Below are 27,197 nucleotides of genomic sequence, written 5' to 3' on the forward strand. Positions count from 1 at the left end.
GATTAAACTCTCAGTACTTCCTGTTCCTTGTGCTCAGAAATTTGTTTCGATGATGATTTGTGAATCATCTTGTGCTTTAAATGTTTCTTCTGGATTTTCTCTCAGTGTTTCCATCTCAGGTTTTCGGCACATTGTGGTATACAAACCACTCAAGAAGAAAATTAGTGCAATAATAGAAAAATATGCCCCGTAGATGGTAAACTAGAAGACAAGTAACACAAGAACAATGTTAATGCATGTTCTGGGTCCAATGCAAAATTATCATATGTGTCATGACTATAATAATTCTGACTTGTATGGAGGGTGTCAGGTAACCTCACCTGTGTGACAATATCCACCCCAAGCCCGCCACTATCCACCACCACTGAGGTGATGATTGTCTGGAGGACCAGCGCACAGAAGGTGTTGGCTCCGAACACAAGGGCGTAACGCTCCAAGTTCAACCCAGCTGCTATCTGGAACCTATGAAACAAGGATATGGATGTACTCATGCATTTATTGACTAAATGGAGATATGATATTAGTGTGTAGGTGTATTTTTCTTGCTGCTGCTTTATTGAATGTCAGGAAATTGTGATTTCTGGGCCTGGAAAAGTAGTAATTAATAAAAATATCTAAAATGTATTTTTCTAGTTGTGCTTCATTCTAAATTATTTTATTGGCTTAAGTCATTTAGTGCAAATTTCTTTAAATAACTATTTCAAATCTTTAATCTGTAATGATTGGAAAAATCATGGGGGGGGGGATCTTGGGACCCTGTGATGAATAACGCAATGAATGAAAATATGAAATATTATTAGATGTTAGGAAATATTGTAAATGTAATTTCCAGGCCTGGGAATGTGTAAAAAAATAAAATTAGAAATATATATATATATATATATATATATATATATATATATATATATATATATATATATATATATATATATATGTAGTAGGCAACATTTGAAGTGGATGAACCTTTAAAAGATCAAAGTTGTCCTTAAACAATTAAAAGAATCCATGTTCTTGTCTTAGAACAACTTTGATGAACTTTTTTGATGCACTTCAAATGTTGACTATTATATATATAGAGAGAGAGAGCTACATTACAGTGATTATTACATTTGAATATGGATATTTTTCTTACAAAAATGCATTGATTTGAGGTCTTTGTTCACCCCTGGACCTGTGTGTGACACTTTTTATTATGAATGGAAGCTTTTTATTTAACTTCTTTTGGTCTGATGCACTGCAGCACATGCTGACTGCTATTAAACAGCTTGAAAGATCAAAGACAATTTTTTTTATAAAACTCCGACTGAATTCATCTGAAAGAAGAAAGTCATATACATCTAGGATGACTTGAGGGTGAGTAATTTATGGGCTAATCTTCATTATTGGGTGAACCAACACTTTAACCTTTGCAATGTGTACATTATTTATTTATTGCAACTAATGTATATAAACAGAGACTCTGCCATGCTTTGCATTGTCAGCTCACTTAAAACACATGGACCTGAAATTTGTCTGTCAGCATTACAGGTCCAAAATCTTCACCATTGCACCAATTAAGGTGAAACGGCTAGGGGTCAGATAAGATAATGTACACTTCTCTTAAAGTTTATCATGCAATTATGTTGTTAATTTGGAGTGGGTATAGTTTGCATTCAGCAAAATTCGGTCCAAGATTCCATTTAACTTAATTATTAATAAACATAATCTGTTTCTATTAAGTCTCGTATTTTAAACAGAACATACATGGCAATGGTGATGAGCAGCATGTACAGGCTTTTAAAGATGATGTAGCTACAGTAGCAGACCCAGATGTTTCCGCTGAAGACCATAGCGAAGAGAGCGCCGCCCTCCAGGGCTGAGAGCGCTCCCAGAGCCACCTCTCCCCAGCGAGACCAGTCTGCGGATGAAAAACCGATACCGTATGCCGCCCCCGCCCCTGTGGTGCAGTGTTGTACAATAAGAAATACATTTCACATTTCAGTAGTGTAATTCATTGGACGCACAAGTCACATTTCCATTTCTGTCAAAAATATATGACTACACCTGACTAAAGTTTATAGCAGGCATATTTTCTAGAATCTAGACTCAACTAAGCTCACAATAAATAAGTGTCCCATCTACTCACCAAACAGGTTTGAGAAGGCCTCCACTCCTCCATTGTAGACCGTGAAGTTACTCGACGGCTCCACGTACTCCCACAGTGACTGGACGTAGTTCACCGTCTGGTTGTAGCCGCAGGTAGCCAGTGCCCACCACACTGACCAGATAAGCAGTGTACGTGAGGAGAAACACTGCAGGAAGTCCCTCCACAACCGGAGCAGAACATCACAGCAGCCACCTGGGATATCATGAGATGCATTCCATTTAGATTCAGCTGGTTAATATTTAATTTATAACATCTGTTAGTTGTGACATTCTTTTTTTTTCAACTAGACCTTGTCTCAATATGCCAGTAAAACAAGAGACTTCTTTAGTCATTTAGACATCTTAAACCCTGCACTTTTCTAATAATCGACTACAAGCTCACATTCAGATCTACATCCATCCAGTCAACATCCAGAAAAGATCTGTCACTAATTGCATTTCAATGCCACTTTAAATATCAAAGACAATTAGCATTTTAGCTATGGATTCACTTTGGGTTTTCCTGTGGGTTTTATGTTTTAAATTCTTGGATCGATTGTAAAAGCAGGAATGAGATGGGGTTTTTATCCACTAGCAATCTTGCATTTAGCAACTTGTTAGAAACCACCTTTTTAAATCACAAATAAGGCATAGCTTATGTATTTTATGGCATAAATAAAACCTAAAAATATCTTGTGTTAGCCACGGACAAAATTTCAGGCTTTTAACCAAAAACCCAGTCAAAAAAAAGACCTTGACTTTGGGACCATGGTGCCAGAAATGCTAAAATGCTACTTATTTTAGTTGTTTTAGGACTCGTTCCTGTAGCACTCATGTGATTTTACTAATATGTCAGATACGACTCATTAGTCCTACCTGTTTTGAAACTTTTTGCACTTGTATTATCACATTCAGCTGAAACTTCTGATATTTGCTGCTGCTGCTGTTTGGCTCCATCCATCTCTACACCATCTTTTTGACCATTGCTCTGAAGATCTTCCTCTATCCCAACATGCCCTTCACCATCAGTCTCTCCTCTAGCACTCCTCATTTTGTGGAAGAACATACTTGTCTTGGGCATTGGGAGAAGAATGGAGCCGATCAAAGCAATACCAGTTAGAACCAGTGTAAACACTAGAATGTTGTTATAAGACATCAGTTCAAAAGAGACTAGGATTTGGCCCAACACTGAACCAACAGTGTAGCCCAGCAGCTGGGCAGTCCGGCAGTATGAGGTGGCTTTCAGGTATTGCTTCAACTCCACCATGCTGTAGAGGTACGTGAAGTAAGCAATGTCACACGACGTCACCACTCCATATGTAAACTGCATGGCCTGCATCTCTAGGACCCCATTACACCACAGCAACATCGCTGTAGTGGAGAACAGGACTAAACACTGGAAGACCGCCACAGGTTTGTAACGCAGCCAATCAGTGAGGAGGAAGACAGGAACCAGCACTGTCAGGTACGAGTACGTCCATACTGGGAATATCTGATTGGTTACCTTTGGGGGGAAAAATTAGTGATTTACCAACAACAACAAACTAGATTTACTGCACAAATCTAAATCTAAATCTAAGTTTAATAATATAAAAAACTGAATGTAGCCTAACCCTTATTACATATGTTACATGTGCTTACTATTATACTAAAAATAAATTATGTAGAATTACATGCAAGTAACCCTAAGACAAACCCTAATCCTAACCCTAACCATACAGTAGATGCCTGTAGTTAATTAATATTACTCCGTACTTATATGTAATGTATAATTACACTGTAACAAGGCTTAAAAAGAAGTGTAATATATTAACATCTAAATAATAATATACAAAATATAATTGAAAAAATACTTTTAATAATTTCAGATTAAATATACTAACTATGCCAAATGCAGATAGAATATATATATATATATATATATATATATATATATATATATATATATATATATATATATATATAATTTATGTCCACTGCATATTTCACTGCAGTAAAGATACTTCTACAAATCTAATTCAGTAGTAATTATACCGAGTAACTAATTTACTGTGTTCAAAAAATAATTAATTAGTTCAGTTACTAAAAAACAAGAAAAATATATACTTATCATATGAACAATAATTTTGAAATAATAATATAAAAATAACTAATAATACAATATATGAAATATTATTAATTATAGTCATTTTAGATTTATAGCATGTCATGTAGCTGTTACTATTTAAAATGTAATGTGCCATTAATGGATTTTTAAATATTATCTATCCACTGCATATTTTATAACAGTATCATATTTTTATTGCACAAATCTAACTCACAACATCACAATAACTGACAGCCTTAAAAGTTTATGATCTGAATATTATCTATAATGAATTTACAGAGAATTAAAGGGATAGAACACAAACTGTTTTTTTTCTGTTTTTGTACAATTAAAGTCAGTCAGTTCAAACCACCAATAGACCCCACTGAATTTTATCACACAAGGAAAAAAAACTAAGACATCTTTTTTTAAATAAAAAATATCTTTGTATTAAAATTCTACAGGCTTGGAACAATATAAGCATGAGCAAATGATTAAAAGAATTGTAATTTTGGGGTACACTATCCCTTTAAAATCTGCTGAGATTATATTCTATGAGTCATGATGACTTCCTGAAACTAGATTTTGAAATCCAAAAACATTGTGTTAATAATTACACTTCTTGAAAGGTTACTGTACCTGCTCAATGGTTAGGTTCTTGTCTGGTCCAGTTAGGAATGGGATGAGAAATGGTTCTAAAGGCTTTACTGTGCTGAAGAACCCATAGATGCATAACAGAGAAGTGGGATACTTCCAGTCCTTCATCCAACGCTTCAGAGTCTCCATCTTTGTAGATCCAGTGTTTCCTTAAATTGGATCCAAATACAGTACATTTATCAGACTGAACACTATAATAATATAACCTTTATGTTATTGTCAAAAGAGCACTATTTTTGCATGCACTGTTTACCTTTGCAGGTGCGTGGGATCTGTTTTCATGAAAGTACTGCTCCTGTCTTGAGATAATCAGCACTCAGTCTGAGAGTATCTGCTGTAAATGAGCAACCAGTGAGCAAAGTTCTGCTTAGATTATTCTGATCACACCTTAATTCTGAGCAATTATTCACTAGATAATCAGACTTTGTTTATTATTCTAATACTATGTATTGTTGATGTTATTAATTAATTTGTGTTTAAGATTAATTTATTTGACAAATTTTTACTTCAGTTGTGTCTTCACTCTTTATTAGTATAACTGTGGGAGTATTTCTTGTGATTTTCTTCTGGTTTTGGAGTAGGAGAGGTTGGGGAAAAAAAATTATTTCATTTTTATTTTTATTATTATTCCCACTTTCGAACATTTATTTTGAATTCTCATAGGCCTCTTCGGTCGGACTCTTATTTTTAATTCTCACAGGCCTCTTCGGTCGGACTTTTATTTTGAATTCCAACGTATTTCTGATGCTTCCTGTTTCAAAACTGGTTTCTCGTGACAAATCCTATGACACTTTTGGTTTGTGGATAAAAACACCAGCAGGTTAGAAAAATGCACACATTTGACCTTTATTGCTTTATTAATGCAGCTACAGTGCAAAATTTGTATCAAAATACACGCGTCAAACAAAATGATCATAGCTTAACTAAAAAGTGTCAAAATAGGTATGATAATGTTACAAAAATACGTAAGTACGTCGTGACCCAACTGTTAATTAGCTTTTATGGATATATACCAAGGTAGTGCTATGATATTCCTTGAAGTGCCTTAGATACTTGTGTAAATGCGATGAAAATAGTATAATTTATTTTAATGGTATACGTTAAAATACGATGGTATTGCCTCTATGCCATGGTAAATTACTCTTCGTAAAATTTCAAACTTATTTAAATGTATCTTCCAGGTGTGCAATCATGGCAAGCAACAAATTCCAGATCGTGGTGCAGGGAGAGGCATCTGAGACGGACTCAGATGATGAAGTGTACATGACCTCTGCTCCTCCTGTCCATGCTTCATCATCCTCATCATCAGGGATGAAGGTGGCAGGAGAGGCGTCCGAGACCGACAGCGAGGACGAAGAAGACAGAGCTCGCAGACTGGCTTCAGAAAGCCATCAACAGATGCTCCGCAAAGATTTGCCTCCTCTCATCGTGATCAGAAACACACCTGCCTCTCCGTCCAGACAGGAGGACAAATTGTCGCCTGTGTCCAGACCTGACTCAGGTAGGTTTAACACACTACTCCAGCAAAAACTGCAGGAGAGCAATGCGCGATTGTGCACAGACGTCAATCAAAGCCTGAAACAGGTGTATCAGAACGCAGCAAGGGACATAAGACAGGCTACCGCTCACCTCAACAACTCTCAGACAGGCATCATCAACGCGTCCCACAGCATCAGGCTCATACTGGAGGACCTGAAGTCAGTGTCTGAGAAGATCGACATCATTACCAGCTGTCATCTGCTGCCGGACATCACCATGCCAAACACACTGCCTGAACAATCCCAATCAAGTGCTTAAGAGCATGATGAGATGGCTGCATGTACGGTATATAAAACGACAAATTCTGTGAAATATTATTGCTAAATATGGTCCTGCTGTTGGCCTGTTGAAGGCCCAATATTAGCAGCAGCTTGGACACATTTTTATGAATTTTTTGTGTTCTACATATCAATAGTATTTGACCAACATGGTCATTATTATCAGTTATCAATTAATAACATGAAAATTTGATTGGCGTGATTAGTTGAATGCACTGGGGAAATGGAGACAATTCTGTAAAAAAAAAAAAAAAAAAAAGAAAGGAAGTAAACTTGTCCAATGTGTAAAATAAATTTCCTAAAATAAATTTCCTAAAAAAGAATATATATATATATATATATGTTTATATTAAATACAGGATTTTCATTTTTCACATTTGGGTTGAAATGTATAAAGAAAAGCATATATTAATCGAAAACTAACTAGTCACCATTTCTTGTCATTTTTCTTTTATCTTTTGCAGTTCACTTACACATTCTTGTTGTTCATGTAATATTATTTTGAAATGTATTTAAATCGAAATATATTTAGCATTTTTATACATTAGGTTAAAATGTAAACAAAGGAAGGTTTCAACTTAAATATTTTTATTATTACTATGAAAATGATACAATACTAAAAATAAAGGTAAAAAAACTGCATGTCGCAATTTAATATTAATGTATATATTTATATTAAATATAGCATGTCACATGGAAGGTCGGATATGACAAATATGAATTTCTGCATCTGAAAAATCTGCACCAAAAGCATCACTCATAAACTGGATTTGTTTAGAAACTTTATTGAAACGTACAGGTCTGTGAAGGGGATTTTGGAAATGTATACAATTATAATGCGTGGAGAACATGAAAGCTTCATAGCATCACCTTGATCGGAATAAACACAAGTAGGAAATGCAAAAGACACATATGCCTAGTGTTAAAAAAAAGGTTTGCCATTGAATCTGCTGCATAAACTTTGAAAACACTTGCAACTAAGTTTAAAAGGCACTATGAAGACAGATTTACTTTCTCCATTGATACATATGAAACAATCTCTGGTATACATACGGCTAAATGAAATCTAACCTGCATTTCTAAACCTGAATAAGGCACTGTCTGTGAGACTGGACCGGGCAAAACTTTGTCTCTTCTTCTCATCTTTTCACTATACCATTCATTTCAGAAACAATCTTAATCTCTTTTTAAAGGACACTGATGCTGCATCTTGATTAGAGTTGTGCAAATATGAAGCAATGATTCTTAAAGCGATATGAATAAATCTTTGAGAAATGGTTTGATGGACAGTAATGATCACATCAATAGTGTCAAAAGTAGTTAATTTCCAGACGCTCCCTACAGGCAATCACTCACACACATGAACTCTCTCATGCTCCTGTGCATGGGTTTATTTCACAGAGGCACACCAATGAAAGCGATGCGCTACAGATGTGCAAATACTTTGTCCTGTGCAGACAGACATTCAGCTTCATGTTAAAGCTCTCACACGCACTCACACTGAAATAAAGTTATGAGATGTGATTAGTAGAGCTATTGCAGCAACATAAATATAAAAAATGTATGTTGCTATCTAAAGTGTAACACTGAGGCTCAAAGGAAATAGTAAAGGACTGATAGTGCAGTTATAATGCTACAAAGCTTCCAGGTAAATGACTAAACCAAACCAAATTGATATTTAAAAAAAAAACCCTGATACATTCAATATGAAATAAACAATGTACAAGAAAGACAAAAGGCACAGGGATTTAGAAAATACTTTTCTCTCCATACAGAAGTCTCACATTCTGCTACTGATATCACAAATACGAAAACAGTAGTCTGTTCCAAAATACAGCTCTTCTCAGAAACAAAGACAACTTCCTGTTTCAACAAAATGAGAACTCAGTCCTCCAGTATTTCAGCTTACAGTATAAGTGAGATAATATTGCACGTTAACGTGATTTGTCAAGTCATGATGTCGTCGGATCGATCAGTCATGACTGCCCACCCACAATTCTTGATTTATTTGAACATGCCATTCAATCCCATTTTGATATTTAGAGTTGTACTCTGTATTCAGTGTACTTCATTTAGTTATCAGTCAGAACAGTCTAAGAAGAAGCACACACAATTTTGGACACAATTATAAGAATTCAATATGCAAAGTATTTGCTAATAACATTTCGCACAATAAAAAATAAAAAGAAATTGTTGAATTTAGGTATAATAATGATGTCCATATATATTGTGGGTGAGGTCTGATTGGTCAATTCAACTAAAGTCTGATTGGTCAGGTCATATAATGAGTGATGGCTCTCAAGGCATAGAGCAGCTCTGCCTGCATTCGAGCTTCCATTAGAAGCAAATTCACATGAACCTGGATAAAGGAAAGAAAGAGAACATCGGTATATTTAGAGGCATTTTTGACTATTAATTATAAATCATAAATGCATTTTTAAAAACTGATTAAATTAGATAAAATGTATATTTGACATGGTAATATGACTCACCTTCTCGGAGTGTCTGAACTGGTGCCAGTAGCTCTCGTACATGCGGCGCGTGGTTCTCTCTGGATAACACGTCACTGTTTTGATGTAAACCTTCAGATTGCGCTCCAACAACTGATTCACCTCACCATAGTCATAATCATCATATCTGCAGACACAGTGTGAATGTTCATCTTTCAATACTAGGCAGGAAAGAATGGATTTCAGTACTTCTGGTCATCCTCTGCTAGTACACCAGGGGTCGCTATGGGTGTACATAAACTGAAATAAAATAAACGCAATCTAAATAGAAATGAAAACCCCGAAAGCTAATAAAAATGACAAAAGGAAATAATAAAATTATAAAAAATTGAACTAAAATAAAAGAACAAGATAACTAACGTATGTAAATGATATTATATAAATAACACTAGAACACACTGTGTTAAACTGTATCCAATGTGCTTGACTTGACCTTTCATTTGCTGTGTGACAAAGAATTGTCCACCATGATTTTTAACACCCTAACTTTTTTGTTTTTATTTGACTGCTAATTATTTTTCATTAGCAGAGTTCCATGAGTGTGGTCTGTGCTCGTAGCTGCTCATACCTTATTCCATACATACAGTGGACGTAGTTGAAGAGAGCCCTGCGCAGCATGCTGGTGTCCACCCCCTCGTGACTGGCCATGTTGTAATAGGTAAGATCACATGCCGTTCTGAACTTATCATCCAGCAGGTGACCGATGTCAGAGTACAACCGGTTCACCAGAGAGAAACCATGATCCTCCCATGTGTAGTCCTACAGAGTGAACAGACACAATGACCAATCATTTATCATAAACAAAGTAAAAAAAAAACTATGATGCTGTATATGTGTATATTTGAGGGTGTTTCTCGTACTTGTGCTTTAAAAGTGGGTGGGTTGTCTTCTCCGTGTCGCGCAAAGTCTTGGTATCCAAATGACGGGTCGTCTACAAACCGAGCCACGGGAGAAGGAGGCCCCACTTCGTCATCAAACCCTGCATATGAACATACATGCACTTTAATACATGCACTGAAAACTAAAGATCACTAGATCTTTAAGAATGGTCTGAATAAGGCACGTCGACTGGTCATGCTTAGTTTGATGTCAATTATGACAAATGGCAAATTAAGTTATACAGATTTAGAACAACATTTGGCTGAGTACACAATGGCAGAATTATCATTTTGGTAATTTATCCCTTTGGTTCACAAAGTACCACAAGACCACAACCAAAAGTGAAGAGAAACAGGAAAAACTAAACCGTAATTTTATTTAAAGGTTTTAGCATGTAATGTTATTCTGGAAGAAAAGATGAAAAAGAGCAGATGGCTAGAAAGAATCCGTGTTGTAATACCTGCAGACACCACTAGAAGACTCTCTTTCTTTTCTTTTTCAAAGCGAGTGAACATCTCTTCCTCTGACGCATCATCATCTTCTCTCTCCTCCAACAATCGCTTCATTCTCTCCATCAGATTTTCCAGCTCACTCTGATATACACACAAATGGAGTTAAAAATTATATTCTACTTCGACTACTTCGAAATATATTTTATTTATAAATATATTAATTTATTTGCTGTTTGAATAACCATGGAAAGGAAATCATTACAATTAATAGGCCTAATACACAATGTCTTTATTAAACTGTGATCGCGTTAAACACAGTTTCCGTCGTAATGAAACCTTTTCATAAAAGTCTTCAAAAGCATGTGTTTATATATATATATATATATATATATATATATGACCCTGGACCACAAAACCAGTCTTAAATGATTTATACATAAGATGAATAAATAAGCTTTCCATTGATGTATGGTTTATTAGGATTGGACAATATTTGTCCAAAATACAACTATTTGAAAATCTGGAATCTGAGGGTGAAAAAAAAAATCTAAATATTGAGAAAATCGCCTTTAAATTTGTCCAGATGAATTCTTAGCAATGCATTTTACTAATCAAAAATTAAGTTTTGATATATTTACGGTAGGAAATCTACAAAATATTTTCATGGAACATGATCTTTACTTAATATCCTACTGATTTTTTGCATTAAAAAAAAATCGATAATTCTGGCCCATACAATGTTTTTTTGGCTATTGCTAAAAACCCCAGTGACTTAAGACTGGTTTGAAATGAAATGCAATCTGAAGATGTTTTCCTGATCTTAAAATACAAAAACAACACATGGACATGTTGTAATGTTTTCCTACCCCAGTGTCAGGGTTACGCACGGGGTTTCTGTTGGCTTGGTTGCTGTTTGTAAGGTGGCAGGTGCATAAACCTTCCATGGCTGGAGGGCAAAGGTCATCCGTGACCCCGTTGACCTCAGGGTCAGGGTTGACACCGCTACCAAACACAAAACTAGCCAAGGCATGGAAATGTGCCAACAGTACGACAGCATGAACCAGCTCTGCCAGAGACCAGCTGTGTTCTCCCGTCTTCACCAGAGCCTGAGAAAAACCGAGAATGTAAACTCATTCATGTCTAATAGAAAAGAATTTAAAACAATTATAATGAACAATACAACACTGATGAAGACTCCAGTTTAAGACAATGTATATGCATTCACCTACATAGGGTTATATAATGCTAGATGGCTACCATAGCACGCTATTATTTCTACAGTAAATGTGGAGTATGCATTTTTCAACATATATTTCCAGTAACATGTTATTTGACTAAGAATTCAAATGTTTTTAACACAAAACTGGTTTGAAAATTCACTGCTTTTTATTTACATGATGATACTCTTTGCACGCTCTGAATTAAACACAATGACAGCAAATGTGGTGCCCTACTGTTTGAAATACTTTTTTCCATAATGCTTGCATAAAGTTACAACAATTCTGCATATACTAGGGCTGCACGATATTGGAATAAAAATTACGTTGTGGTATTTTTCTGCAATATATATAAAATACAGAAATGTTTACCAGATAACTTGAATAGCCGTGTTTGGAAATTTACAAAATGAAACGAATAATTGATATGATAATAATTTCAAATATTTATTATTTATTTATTTGTTATTATTTATTTACTCTTAAGACGTTTTAGAGTGTAAAAGTCTTCTAGGCCTAATTTCTTTTTTGGGGGGGGGGTTAAAAATGCGTTCACACTTGGGTTTCTTGCTTTACAAGAACTGGCTCAAGTTTAAAAAAAATTTTTTTTAAATATCTTTACACTGAAAGGCACATTACTGCAGTTTTTTTTTTTTTACCATTTATATAACATAATATGACTATAAAACAATAATTTGTGAGCAGTGCCATTAAGTTAATGCACATATTTATAGAATTAAATCACAATCTGCACAATTTGACAATCACACTAAACCCTAAAGGCATGATTTTATTTTGATATACCATGTAGCTCTAGTGTATCTTGAGCAATAACCAAGAAATCTAGTATGTTACCTGTATGTGTTGCTTGGTGATAAGCCAAGGTCTATGCGCGAGGATCTTGTTAATCTCATTGAGGTTGCGAAGTCGTTGTGGGCAGAACTCCAGACCTCTCAACCAATCAGAACACACGTTAAACTGCTCAAACTCTTGCACATGCTGACAGACCAGCGTGGAACACTGATGCCGCGCTGCAGCCTGGAAGAAACAAAAAAATCACTCTTAATAATATTCAAGTTGAATAAAGTCTCCCTTGAAAGTGTTTCTGTGTGCTTTTGTACCATTATAGCGATATAATGCCTGTAGTGGTGTGGTAGTGGGCCGTCCATCCTCAAGAGATAATAGTGACAGTGCAGGAAGGCTTGAAGATAATGCGGGTGCAGCCCCATCACCTGCGTCAGGTTGTACATACGACCGCTCAACTCTTCGTCTAAGAAGTCATTCAGAGGCATGGCTTCTATGATCTGGGATTGAGAATCAGACATCAGGACACGAGCAGACTGTTATATCCATACACAAAAGCACTATGGTCAGATGGTAATATAAATGAAACGATGTCTGTCAGATTTTGTTATCTGAGAAGGCATTGCGATGCTATGAATTAGAGCCAAGAAAGATTTGAACTTTAGTTCAGGTTCATCTTAAAACAGCAAAGTCAGGACAGATGCTATAATTCAATTTACAATCTAAATAGACTTTCTTAGATCTCCCGGCACGCTTTATTCGGATTCAATGAAAATCATCTCCTGAACCAGATGAACTCAAAACAAAAATGAAATGAACACCAACTGACCCGAGAAAGAACGATAACAGAATCTGAGCTCAGATTCAATCAATGTGTGAGAAAAAAGAGAATTTTCAGTTACAAAAAACTGGCAATACTGTTGTCCGACATACACTATGGTATTGAAAGAATACTATAGTAATATACCATGGTACTTACACAGCACTCCTAGATTAATTAGTAAAAAAAATAGTTTTTTATTCAGCAAAAACTAAGTAAACTGTCAGAGATTTTTACTTCAAATAAATGCTGACCTTTTGAACATTTTGATGAATAAAAATAAATCCTGAAGAACAAAACTTCCAGGTATAACAGTTTTCACAAAAATATTAAGCAGGACTCTTCAACACTGATAAGAGTACATTTTCCTTGAACATTAAATCTGAAGGATCATGTGGCACTGAACATTTTTATTTGTAATAATATTTCACAATATTATTGCTTTACTGTATTTTTTATTTTATTTTAAATCAGCCTTGGTGAGCATAAGAGAATTCTTTCAAATGTGGAAAAAAAATCTCAACAGATGTTTGAACATTAGTGTATTGCCAAGAAGTATATCATGATAAACCCATGGTTAATGTCTAAAATAATTAAGGTGTAACAACTGTACAGTCTATATAAAAAAAAAAATAGTCAAGTATTACCTCATTTTCTGGAATAAATGAGCTTGGTCCAGCTGATATGTGTCTTGACATCTTCACTCCCTTTTCCTGAGGAACAAGAACATTTGTGATGAATATGAAGAAAACATCCTGACAATACAATCAAATAAAACTAGTGTGTGTGTGTTTCATGTTATAATACTTTCTCCAGTTTCAGGTTAACATTAATATGCAGGAACAAATACAAGTAAGCCATCTGTAGCTTGATTCCGCCCAGCAACAGTGGCTCAACCAATGGTGTGAGTTTGGGGGTGGGGTTTAATCAATTAATGGGGGCTTGTTTATTCAACTATTGGCAGGCAGGAGAAACCTGTTTGAAAGCAGTCATTATTTTAGAGACACTAATGTAACGGAAAAAATGTAACAAACATAAAGTGAAGGAAATTCAGAAGATATTTCAATAAAAGTATCATAGTGTATTTAACATATATATTTTAAAGATCACAACGTTGATTTTCTGGTCGATTTGGTGTCTACCTGCTGAGGTTTATTTTAAAGGTTCCTCCCAGTCTTTGTTTTCCTGTTACACTGAAAGATAAGTTCCACGAAAACTGTGTTTGTGTTTAATCTATGTGTGTTTGCCACGAACTATAATGGCAAGGGTGTAAGGGTCACTTCAGATCAGTGATTCGAGGACTGGACACACCAAATATCTCTCCCTGTCTTTCTCACCCTCCCTTCAATTTATCTATCCTTCCTTCCTTCTCTTCAGGATTTTGTGTTCATATCCCACCAACCACCACAAATACACAAACTGTTGTATTTGCGGTCGGGGATGTTTTGCCTTCACTCTGTAGCCTAATTAGAAACCTGTGCTGTTTATAAAACACTAACCTAGAACTAATAAGGGTCTGCACAACCAGACACACATTTTAAAGTTTTCTAAGAATGCATAAATCATGGAAGGAAAGATTGAGCAACACAAAGACAAGGAGAGTTTTGTTCCAGGCTTGTAGGTTTCTTACATTCCCTGCTCTATTGAAAGAGAACAAGACTTTACCTATAAAATAAAGAGAGCAAATAGACTGCACAAATAAAGTGGACGAGTTGGAAACAGAGGGTGGATAGAGGAGAAAAACAATGAACAATTAACTCAACCAAAACACATTCACAGTGTGTACAGCTAACTAATACGAATGAATGAAAAATAGTAAAGAAAATCAGTCTAAGATGCTGATTTGCAGCTCATGAAACATTTTTTATTATTATCAATGTTAAATGTTGTTTTGGAATATAAATCTTTTATAACATTATAAAAGTCTTAACTGTCACTTTCGATCAATTTAATGCATCCTTGCAGGATAAAATGAATTTCTCAAAACCTCACTGACCCCAATTTGTGAATGGTAGTGGGTATTTTTACAAGGTATATCTGTAATACGAGTCTTCAACTTCTTGTATGAGTGTAGTTTTCTCAAGTATTATTCATCACAAGATGCCTTGTTACATAATTAAAGTCAAACAAAAAGCAGGAGAGAAGAGATATGGATAAGACAGAGGGAGAACCACCGGATCTGTGAGACTAACTGAATCGGTTTAGTTTGTTCTCTATGCTTAACGTGTGTCAAGTCTGTGTGTCTTTGCAATGAGGCTGCAATGATTTGCCGTCCAGACTTGTTTGACACACATGAAAACATTGACACAGCACTGTGACCACTGTGACCTGCACCTTGAAAAAATGCATCAGCGCTCTCGGCCAATCAAAACGTAGCATACTATCAGCACTGATAATGCTTGAGACTGTCATTCTGCGGAACCATGGAAATGATTCTGTTGTCATGACAGCAGCATGAGTGTCCATGTATAAAAGCAGCTTTTTCCTCAAATAGTCTGGGACATTGTCCAGCTATAAAGATGCATTTTTCAATAACAATGAATAAAAATGACAAAATGTAATCTATGAATATGAATAAATGTTAATCTATGTACATGAATAAACATAAAAATGCCCTCTACGAACACCTTGGCAATATAATCGCCATTAGCTAGTACATTTTTCAGTTTACTTGCCAGACTGATTTACTATTTTACACACACATATATGTATATTAGTGCTGCAACGACGCGTTGACGTCATCGATTACGTGGACTACAAAAATATGTTGACGTGCGTGAAATGTGTCGACGCGTCACACTGTTTACATCTCACGTAATGGCATGCTGGGAATGGAGAAAGTTGCATTCTATCACAAAAAACAGAGACCACTGTTATCAAAAGTATGGGAATACTTCAAACAGAGGCCAAAAAAAAGGCCATTTGTTCCCTTTGAAAAACCGATATGGTGTACCACGGCAGCACAACTGCGATGCACGAGCACCTCAGAGGAAAACATCCTGGCGCTCTCTGATGTTACGGTTTAACTGGTTAGCGTGTGATCTGGTGACCAACTTCCTGGTTCAGGTCTCTGCTGCAGATGTGATGGAACTACCGCAGCAGATTCGGCGATTCTAAAAGTACAAACTGATGTGATATCATTAAGTGTCTAATAAACGCAGACTTGCTCATTGCATGATTCTGATATTCTTGTAAAGATTACAAGTTATTGGTATGATCACCCGTAGCAGCTGAAGTAAGGATAAAAAAAATAATAAAGTAAGTCTGTGTTGGCGCGGGTTTCGAACACGCGTTAGGGGCCGTTCACATATCACGCCTAAAACGCGTGGAAAATGCTAGTCGCGCCGCTTTCTCCTTCTTTCCAAAGTGCTCGGGCAGTTGCGCCCCTGGGATGTCTGCCGTTGCTAAGCAACCATGACATGCTCTCTCCATGAAGATGCGGAAATTTCAGCAAAGGATAAATGGATAGCTCTGCTACTAAATTTATTTAAAAATGGCAATCCATATACAGCTATGATCAGCAGTTCCTTCATCTTAGCTGCGCTTTCAACGTTGTTACGGGAAAGGATTAAACTGATTGGTTAGTTCTTGTCACATGACCCGCGGTGCGCTTGCGGCATTCTGAAAAGTTAAGATGCTTTTAACGATATGTGAACGGCCCCTTAAAAGACAGCGCGCCGCGAGACAACAGTCACAGACCACCGAGCTACCCAGAATCAACTCCAGATCTCTGGAAACCATGCTAAACCATAGCAGAACCATGACTACATTTTATGGTTTGTAATGCTAAAGAACATTTCATGACGTCTCAGACAACTGTAAATTTGTGGCTACTGTGGATTAATTATAAGCGCTATAGTAAACTCATATTAACCATAGTAAAATAATTTTCTTTGCCTCTTTATTTTTGTATACTGTAAAAACTTTAACCACATTGGTTGAAAATGAATAAAGGTTGAAATATTATATTAGAAGTTGTACTTATATTTTCTTGTAAAGTTATCCAAAGGATTCATTAGCTAATCAAAAAAAGAACATTAGATTAATTATTTATTGTAATAAAAATAATCGTTAGAGTAGTCGAATAATCAAAAAAATAATCATTAGATTAGTCGACAGTAAAAATTATCGTTAGTTGCAGCTCTAATGTATATGATTCCAATCAGCTTATCTTTGTAAAATGGCACAGCTTCTTAAATCTTAGCTTCTTAATCAGTCAGTAAAGCATTATATTACGGTATTAAGCACTATTTAATGATAGAATTTTAGTGATTAGAACTAAAACTTGGTAACCATTTATGAATGCATATTTGTCATTTTTAATTAACTTAAGACTGGTGGTGATGCTTAAGAAAGTGTTGGTCATTCAGGGTTTCTGTAAAAAAAGAATAATAGTAATAGATCATATTAATTATTATTAAAAGATAACACTACTACTAATTCTAATACCATACTAACAATATACAATGCACTACGGACTGATGAGATGCTGGGTTCATGAATATTAATCACGTTGTCTGCGTTCGGTTGAACTGATTTCCTGAAATCAAAACAGGGACATTAACAGATCAGCGCCTGCCAATGAAATTACCATTTGCGCATTAGCTCCACCCACTTCCAGAGAAACCGCCATATGTTCTGCTTGTTATAAAAATGTAATAATTCTAAAGCGCGTCGATTCAGCGTTTGTAAGACTCTCACTCTCTCTCTTTGCATATGTGAGAAACAGCTCTATCAGCAAAGCGACGGCGAGTCAAGCGCCTTCACACAGAGTTTACAGTTCAGCAAATACAGGTGTGCTGTGCGTCCATTGAGATGAATAGAAAAAATACAGATCACTATACGGAGAGCAAACTCTAAAGCGCTCAGTATTCAGCGAGTGAAAACATATCTGTGCTTATCTTATAATAGCCTGAATCACACACAATGGCGAGTAAAATCTAAGAATCTATTAGCCAATGGCTCACGATAGACATCATTTATCATATTATCATCAATTGTGAGACACTTTTTTTATGGATGGGTGCTTTTTATTAAACTTCTTTTGGACTGATGCACTGCAACACCCTCTGACTGGCATTAAACAGCTTGAAAGATCAAAGTCACATTTTTATATAACTCCGACTGAATACGTCTGAAAGAAGAAAGCCATATACACCTTGGGGGTGAGTAATTTATGGGCTAATTTAAATTTTTTTTGGTGAACTAACCCTTTAAGTCTGTTCTCAACGCTAAAATGAACTCTGGATTACAGCAGTGTCTGAACAGTGTTCTCGCCTTTAGACACATCTCGTTTTAACTTTTATGTATTAAAGGATGCTATTGTCCCAGCACTCTGCTTTTGCCCAGGCACGCTTTTGATTCGAAATGTCTGTCCAGGAATCCTAAATGCTTCCTTTCCCTTCAGGACCTGGCACTCTGCCTTCAGCCAAAGAAACGGGAAGTGTAAGTACGTTTCAAAGAGACGAAGAGGGTGAATAAGTGGGTCTGTCAGGAACAGATTGTGTCTTACATTATGGGGGAAAGTGCAGAAATATTTGTCTCCATGACAGCAAAGTTAGGCATAAAACAAAAGCACACACACTTATACAGTACTTACATAAGTCCACTTTGTGCTCAGTTTAAACAAATGAGTCTGTTTCGTCAGGCCTACTCGTACTAAGTTTGAAGAAAGAGAGACAGAAAGAGACATAAAATGACTACATGGATAAAATATGAAAGAGGAAGGGTGAGAGAGAGAGAGAGAGAGAGAGAGAGAGAGAGAGAGTTGTGATATAACATTCTGGCACACTGGGCCACTATGAGTCTCCATCCAGATATGTTAACAAATATTCAGCGTCTCGGTGAGGATTAGGATTAGGTTTGATCTCCAGTGAAGTTTTTTAACGGGATGTAATGAGAGAACGAAGGGATATTGTGTAGAGGTTTACTGGGGATTACTCTTTTGAGCTCTTCAAGGATAAGGCTTAATTAAATTGAGATGATTTATAGTGGAAGACAAGTCTTAATGTTCATATTTTCACAGCAGGACACTCAAAATGTGTTTTCAATAAACCAGTTAAACAATTTAAATAACAGAAATGAAGCTGAAATTAAATATAATATAAAAATAAATATAAATTGTACATGAAAATTTTAAAATGTTGCCTTGGCAACAAACTGAAGTTTAAGTACTAAAATTACTAAAACATAAACTGAAATAAATACTGTATAAATATAAAAATATAAAAATAGGCTAATACAAAATATAAAAATACTTGAATAATATATGAATAATACTAAAATAAATAACACCGTCCTCAATACACTGCATGATTTAGTATCAGTCATGACTGTAGCACAAATGTGTGGGATGGGTTTATCAAAGATTATTATTTTTTCAAAAAAATTAAAAGCACAGCATTTAAAATTCAACCTCAATTTCAGATAAAACAAATTCCATTAAAGTGAAATTATTGTACACCCATAGATTGTGCATGAAATCAACTAAATCGATAAAAAAATATTGTAAATAAAAACAAACATGCATTTTTAGAACATTAAAAATAATTTCTTCAGGGTTTCTTTTTTTTTTTTTCTTACACAACAGCATTACTGTTTCTCTCATGAGGATCCTCCCCCGGTGATCAGTTGATTACGTCAAAGTCTGTGGCCCTTGAATGATGCCATTAAACTCATAAAAGATTATGCAACACTGGCAGAATGCACAGGGTTTAGTTTTGCTTGATCAGGCACCTGGTGGCACCATGGCAAATGTGCCCAGCCGGCACTTGCGTCCTCACTCAATTAGAGGTTTGGAGTATTTGTAGTTCTCTGCTCAAACACGACAACACAGTGTACAAGCACTGGTCCTGTTCCCAACAGGTCACTATGTGGTAATGGGGCAGTGTGATTCATTGGTCAATTATGTCACGCCAGTGCACTCAGCAGCTGGAGGAACAGGAAGTGTGTCAGCTGCTGAATCAGCAAAACTCTGCAGCACAATTTACATGGGGCTTCTATCAGTCTCTCTTTCAAGCAAGAAAATATTGAAATACAAAACCGGTTGCATCGAAGCAAGTCACAGTTTTGTTGCTGAAGAAATTCCACAGTAGAGCCATTGTTGTTTTTTCACTGAAGCGTGTGACAGCAAATAGGAATAAAAATGATGGGATCGGGCGATAAGAGAGAACATTTTTGCTCTATGTGAGTCTCGAGTCACTTATAAGGTTAAAGGTGAAGAGTTTAAGATTTTTATGTCAAAATACATACTCTTACCTTAGTTTATTGTTTATTGACTATAAGTATGCCATTCACGGGTTTATATCCCAGAAAAGTGTCAATGCCAAGTTCTGTCATGGCGCAGGCTGATGGGTCATTAACGCAAACTGATGATATTCACAACATTAAACTACTTAGCACAAGCTGATTGGGTTCATGTTGCATTCGCAGCCACCGAACTTTACATTTAAATGGCTGGTTGGTTAGCATTCACTAGAGCATTTCACAACATGCTTTCAGACTTCCCCTAAAACCCTCTACCTACCCAGCTCCACCTGTATAGATCTGCTGCAGCAGCAGTATGTCTTTAATACTCACAGAAGTTTATTGGTATTTGGCACAACCAACAGCAGCATAGTGGATCTATTCTGCCAAGACCAAATACATTAACATTTTCATGAGTTGTCATGATAGAAATATTGAGCCTCCAAGGAACCTCAAATCATTTAAATGCGGTCCACTCAGTTCCGTCAATCTCTTTCAAGCTCAACCAATAGCAAGAGTTTGGGGACACGGCTACTTTAGCAGGCTAAGCCAGATGGTATTTATTTAGCTGGGGTGTTAACATGGCGAATGGGAAATTACATGGGAAATTAAATTCAGATTTGGTTACAGAATTCAAACCAAAATTCAAAAACATGCAAAACACACAGTGGCGGTGCTTTTACAAGATGGAGGAAATGTGATGCACTATGCACTTGATACTTTTGCGATATGTACTCAACCATGTTGTTTATTATTTATATAAGGTTATTTGCATCAACAGTATTTGAAACAATGATATGTTTCCTTTTTAGGTGAAATATTCCTTTAATGCACCAATGCATGAGTGTTATTAATAACTAGAGAATAAAATGTTTTTTGTGTTCTAATTGGAAACAATTTGACTCTAATTATGAATAGTAGGGATGCACCGGTTGACCTGGCCATAAATCGGAACCGGACGGTTTTTGCTTAAAATAAGCGATCGGCAATCGGAAGGTTTTTGGTCTTTTTTCGGCTGATTTTTCCATAAGTGCACCCGCGGGCACATACTACATTGTAATCATTCGCTATCATGTCAGTTGTGTGGAAATATTTCAAAATTTGTGCGCACTGCTCGGGACACCTTAAAATTACATTGACTTAATTTGATTTAAAAATCACCTGCTATAGAACACTGAAGTGTTTCATTCGTTCCAATAAAAAAAAATTGGGTAATGAATCACATCTATATATTTTTTTTTAACTTGCGCCAATAGTTATTTATTTTTCATTGGCTCAAGTAAAAAAAATATATAGATGTGAATCATTACCCTTTGCATCTTTATTTTATTCGCACCAACATTATTTGATTTTAACATTTTGGAATAATGTATTTATATAGCATACATTTATTTAGTCTCACTGGTAAAGACCTTTTTTTAATTTAAAACCATATTTAAAACTAAAACAAATACTGAACTCTGATTAAGTAACATTTTATTGAAAGTGTGTTGATTTAGTTGTTTGGATTGTAGAACTATGCAGTTGTTGCCTTTAATTTCACATGGTTACAGTTAATCTTTTCATTTAAGACCAGTTCTATGTAGTTTCAACCCAATTCAAAAAGAAAAACTAAATACTGATGTCTGTACCATCTATGTTTGTATTGAATGTAGACTACTTACTGTGCAGTTACTGCCCTTAATTTCAGATGGTTATGGTTATTGTTTTCAATAGCCAAAAGCCAGTTTTGCCTATTAAATACCAAATAAACATCTTGTTTATGCATACTTTCCTTGAGTTTTGTTTGTTGCTTAAAGAAGAGAAAAATCGGAAATCGGTATCGGAATCGGCCAGGAAAAATCATGATCGTGCATCCCTAATGAATAGCATACATTTTCTGCAGGTCAAGGCAGGACAGAGAAGAGTTTGAACTGCATGATTCCAACTAGGGAGAGGTAAAGGTGAGAAGAGACTAGCTACATGCTGATGAGAGTTATCACAAACCATTTTCATACAACAGGCTTTATCCAAACACACAGAGTTGCAGTCACAGGATAACTCTTAGCATTTGCTCCCGGCTGCTGTTACAGACATGAAGATCAAACAAAGAGCTTGCAAGCCTTCAGCCAACAGTTCGACCTAATAAATGCCAGCTCGTGTTTCAGCATTAAAGTCCAGTTTGATTTACAACAACTTTTGGCAGGGTGTATGTGAAAGGAAGATGTGCAGAGCAGAAGTAGGTCACATGTGTTCAACATGATTAATGACAGCTAAAAATAACATCTTCCAGCCAAAGAAAAGAGAGAGGGAAAATAGTAGGATTTCAGATGAGATGAGTAAGTTAGTCAGCCTCTGATACAATCAGTATGTGATGAAGTACTTGCCATTACAAAACCTGTCATTATGTCAAAAAAATCTATAGATAGATAGATAGATATAACTCTGCATTGTTTTAGATTTTAATATTTTTATTTTACAAAATAGGTTATGAGGATGTGTATATATCTATGTATGTATGTATGTATGTATGGATGGATGGATGGATGGATGGATGGATGGATGGATGGATAGATAGATAGATAGATAGATAGATAGATAGATAGATAGATAGATAGATAGATAGATAGAAATAAAGTAATAAGTGACTAAATTAACCTTTCCTGGTTGCTAGAGATACAGAAATGTCTGACACTTATGCACAACCCATTCAGTACATTATAAACCAAACGCACCAAAATCTGCATCAGGGGCATATTTAAGAAACACATGTGATTGAAAAAGCCCTAACTGTTGCAGAATAACAGTCTGGATGCATAAACACGGAGAATAACGTTAACGTTACCTTTTCTCTGATCGTGTTCCGGCAGTGGTGGCATATGTCTGTGGTTCCGTTCATTCTGGCAAGCTTAAACCAGGCGAATAGATCTGAATCCCGGTCTCAGGGACGGTGTACTGGTCTGGGCATGCCCGCTGCCAGCTATGTATTCTTTCGTGTCTCCCTTCGCAGTGCGCAACGCTTTCAGAAGTGTCCAACTTCTGAACCAACGTGGGCTACACGCCCCCTCAGCTGACTTCTTTCTATCCGACTCCCAAGTGAATCATTCTTGTGAACCGATTCGTGAATCACTCAATGGCTGAGTTCGTTTAGGGGTAACCCTGTAAGATGGAAAAATAATTAATATTAACCTCACCAATAATTAATAATATTACTATTTTCTATTATATTACAACAAAAGTAAAAATGAAAAAACGAAATCGTTCGGAAACACTTTGAGATGCGACTCAAAAGAATCGGTTCCAAAAGAACCAATTCCCTAAAAGAATCATACGAGTCACTCCCCCCTCCAAGTTTCTCTCCAGACATGTTTCTCCCACTTACATATACATATCAACAATTTTAATACTTTCTGTGAAGAGCCTTGTATAATTTTTCATACAGTGTTAAACTTTTCGGTTCTTATATATGCAGATGGGGTAAATGTTTCATGACTTAACAGCTCCCAATTAAATATCTGTGCTGAGGTCAATGGCTCATATAACCTCTAATAAAACAGTGTATTGTACCAAGACGTCTGATTAGATTTCACTATCTCTATATTTTCCTTAAACTGCTTCTGAAAAATATTTGCTCTCTTTCTATATGTATTTACAGCTTTATTTTCTAGGAAAAATAAGCATGGCTGTTCAAACAGTCATAGTCTTGACTCAACAAGTGTCTTTTTTTATGGTGCATGCATGCAGGAGCCTTGAACAGAGCTGGGAAATTTAAAGAAAGGAATTTCCATCAGACTCTTGTGGACAGGAGCTAAACCCACAGGATTTTGGTTCATGGATTTTTTGATCATGCCTTCACAGAGACAGACCATGGGGTGCTAAAACATAACTATGATTTTAGACTGATGTTGAAGAGTTCAGATGAAATGAATGCCGCCTACATAAACTTGTTCTTGCTTGGATGTTCTTTTGTTCAAAAAGATTGCAAAATGTCACTTAACTTCAAGTTTCTGCCTATAGTTAGGGAGATTCTCTTCTAAAAGTGTGACCGGACAACATACAGGACATGTTAGCAGCTCTGTAGCATTTAGTCAGCAAATTCCAGAGCGATCCTTAAACATTAAACCCTTAAGCCGAAAAAATCCGTATGGATCTTTGTTGCAAAAGAAAGCCAAACTGACAAGTTGTCTTTTTTTCTTCCCTGCCACCAGAGTTCAATTTCACCTGGCAACAATGCAATGTCATCAGGAGAGCGAGAATCAGCCAATCAGAGTGCTGACCGATCAGCTGTGAGGTCACAATGCTGTATCCTAGCAATGGTTAAATAGTGCTGGTGTGAACTTCCTGAGACAATGTAGTTTTATGCAACACACTTAGGAATCATGTCAGTGGATTTTGCACACATTTTTCAGCCCCAACACACACATCTGTTCACAGATAAATCTGCAGAAAACTCCAGTGTTACTTTAGTACCATTGATATACAATAGTTTTTGTTCATATTTTGAATTACTTTTTCTATTTTCATTTTAATGTTAATTAGTTTAATAAATTTTCTTGTGTTTTTGTCATTCTTCTTTGTCTTCTTTGTTATATATGTATATACATATATATATATATATATATATATATATATATATATATATATATATATATATATATATATACATATATATATATATATATATATATATATATATATATATATATATATATATATATGTATATGTATATATATTGTCTATATATATTTCCTAAAGATTTTATTTTGGTCCGGTTTTATTAAAATTGGTTATTTTAGTACTTCAAGTTTAGCTAAAAGAAAACTAAGAATGTATTTAGCTACAATAAATACAAAAAAAATAGTTTCACTTTTATTGGTAACACGTTACAATAAGGTTCATTAGTTAACTACTTTAGTTAACATGAATGAACAACACTACAACAGCATTTACTTAATATTAAGTCATGTTAATTTCAACATTTACTAATGCATTATTAAAATGAAAAGTTGTGCTTGTTAACGTTAGTTAATGTACTGTGAATTAACAAACTAAAAATGAACAACTGTATTTTCATTAACAATGATGAATAAATACTGTAATAAATCTATTGTTCATAGTTCATTAGTTAATACATTCATTGATGTTAACTAATGGAACCTTATTGTAGCTTTAGTTTTAGCTCAGATTGACCACACAATCTATATCTGAAACCTTAAACAATTGCATCTTTGTTTGTTCAATTATGAATAATGCACACAGACTAGGTTCATCATTAATATAAACAGCTTGTCAATTTTAGTCATTTGATGTAATACAGATATACTCAGTATTGTGGTGTGTGTGCAGTGCTTTAAAACGGATGTAATTCTGCAGCAGGACTGCCACCCATTTCCTCCTATTCTGTGAAGGGCTGTTTAGGAAGCCACCTTTGTGTGTTTGTGAGTGTGTATCAGCCTGTATTCTAGCAATGGTTCATTTGCTGCCAAAGGACACATGCTGTGAAGCCCATTTCCATTCTATTCAAGCACTTTTCTACAAAGCTTTATGCATGTGAATGTGACCCTGCATATATTATATTAAGCCATTAAAGTTGGGCTAACTTTCCAGTACTCACCCAGACAGACTGACTCAGTCTTTTTAATCAGATGAAAGATCTTTGAGTCTTTCCTGCACATTACATGTTTAGATGCAGAGACAGTGGGAGAGCCTGTCAAACAAGCATTTCAGCTGTGAAAGACTTATGTAAACTTACTTTGACAACACCTAAATATAGTTTGATTAAATCAAACTAAATCCATTTAAATAAAAATCATTCTCCTCAATCAAATATAACGCCTCCCTTTTCTCACCCTTTTGTGTGTCCTAGAGCACCTTTGATTTGTGCTTTTGATATTTGAATAAGGTTTCTTTGATCACTTTATAAGCATTTACAGTCTTTCTGCTTATCTTTTAATTTGGCATTTGCAGAACATTTAAAGTCTCATTTTATGAAGCCAAACAGGAGTGTGTTTATTAAATTACATTGTGTAATTAAGCTAAATGAAAACATGCTTTAAAAGATTTAAGACATAATCAAATTCCCTTTAAGGGTTTTAGTCTTTGATATAATCATGTAATCAAAATGTAATAAGGTTGAAAGTTTCAAAACATAACTTGATATTACAATAAACTGACATTGAATCTACAAATGCTAACTCGCATATCAGTTGTTCACTACACAAAATACAAAAATACACTTTGCAAAAAATATTTTAATATAAAATAATGTAAATATAAAATATTATAATATAAATACAATATTATAATTAATATTGTTTAATATCAAAATATGAATGATCTATTATATTACTCTCAGTATAATATTTATTGCATATTTTTGAATTTTATATATAGTATAAGTATGCATATGCACATATATAATATAATAATATAAATTCTTTATTAGTACTCCATATTATTCTCAAAATATCTAATATATTTTTTGCATGTTTCTGTTTTCTGGTTGTATTTTGTATATATATATATATAAATTAATTATTGATAATATTCCATATTATGTCATTCTCAAAATATAATATGAAATTGTATTTTTTATACTATTATATT

At 35.2% G+C, this 27,197-nt stretch overlaps 3 protein-coding genes across 4 annotated transcripts; 1 reads left to right on the forward strand and 2 right to left on the reverse strand.

Annotated features, from left to right (window-relative positions):
• Positions 1–5: 5 nt before the first annotated feature.
• LOC132107807 (thiamine transporter 1-like) lies at positions 6–5,467 on the reverse strand. The gene is made up of 7 exons (XM_059514041.1): positions 5,121–5,467; positions 4,850–5,016; positions 3,001–3,628; positions 2,126–2,338; positions 1,744–1,936; positions 321–462; positions 6–201 (listed from the first exon to the last, which is right to left on the reverse strand). The coding sequence occupies exons 2-7, from the start codon at positions 4,994–4,996 to the stop codon at positions 34–36; spliced, it is 1,491 nt and encodes a 496-aa protein (XP_059370024.1). The 5' UTR covers positions 4,997–5,016; positions 5,121–5,467; the 3' UTR covers positions 6–33.
• Positions 5,468–5,574: 107 nt separating this feature from the next.
• On the forward strand, positions 5,575–6,941 carry LOC132107805 (biogenesis of lysosome-related organelles complex 1 subunit 3-like). Of its 2 annotated transcripts, none has more exons than XM_059514039.1 (2): positions 5,575–5,687; positions 6,049–6,941. In XM_059514039.1, exon 2 carries the CDS (start codon positions 6,059–6,061, stop codon positions 6,662–6,664), a length of 606 nt encoding a protein of 201 aa, XP_059370022.1. In that variant the 5' UTR covers positions 5,575–5,687; positions 6,049–6,058; the 3' UTR covers positions 6,665–6,941. The 2 variants fall into 2 exon arrangements, with proteins under 2 accessions (XP_059370022.1, XP_059370023.1); XM_059514040.1 differs by lacking the exon at positions 5,575–5,687 and adding an exon at positions 5,696–5,832.
• A 516-nt stretch (positions 6,942–7,457) lies between these two features.
• On the reverse strand, positions 7,458–23,566 carry LOC132107803 (sestrin-3-like). Its single transcript, XM_059514037.1, has 10 exons — positions 23,436–23,566; positions 14,014–14,079; positions 12,864–13,046; positions 12,598–12,780; positions 11,392–11,631; positions 10,534–10,666; positions 10,055–10,173; positions 9,763–9,953; positions 9,177–9,321; positions 7,458–9,043 (listed from the first exon to the last, which is right to left on the reverse strand). Exons 1-10 carry the CDS (start codon positions 23,487–23,489, stop codon positions 8,957–8,959), a joined length of 1,401 nt encoding a protein of 466 aa, XP_059370020.1. The 5' UTR covers positions 23,490–23,566; the 3' UTR covers positions 7,458–8,956.
• Between the last annotated feature and the right edge of the window lie 3,631 nt (positions 23,567–27,197).

This window comes from Carassius carassius, chromosome 28 (genome assembly GCF_963082965.1).
Source record: "Carassius carassius chromosome 28, fCarCar2.1, whole genome shotgun sequence".
NCBI lineage: Eukaryota > Metazoa > Chordata > Actinopteri > Cypriniformes > Cyprinidae > Carassius > Carassius carassius.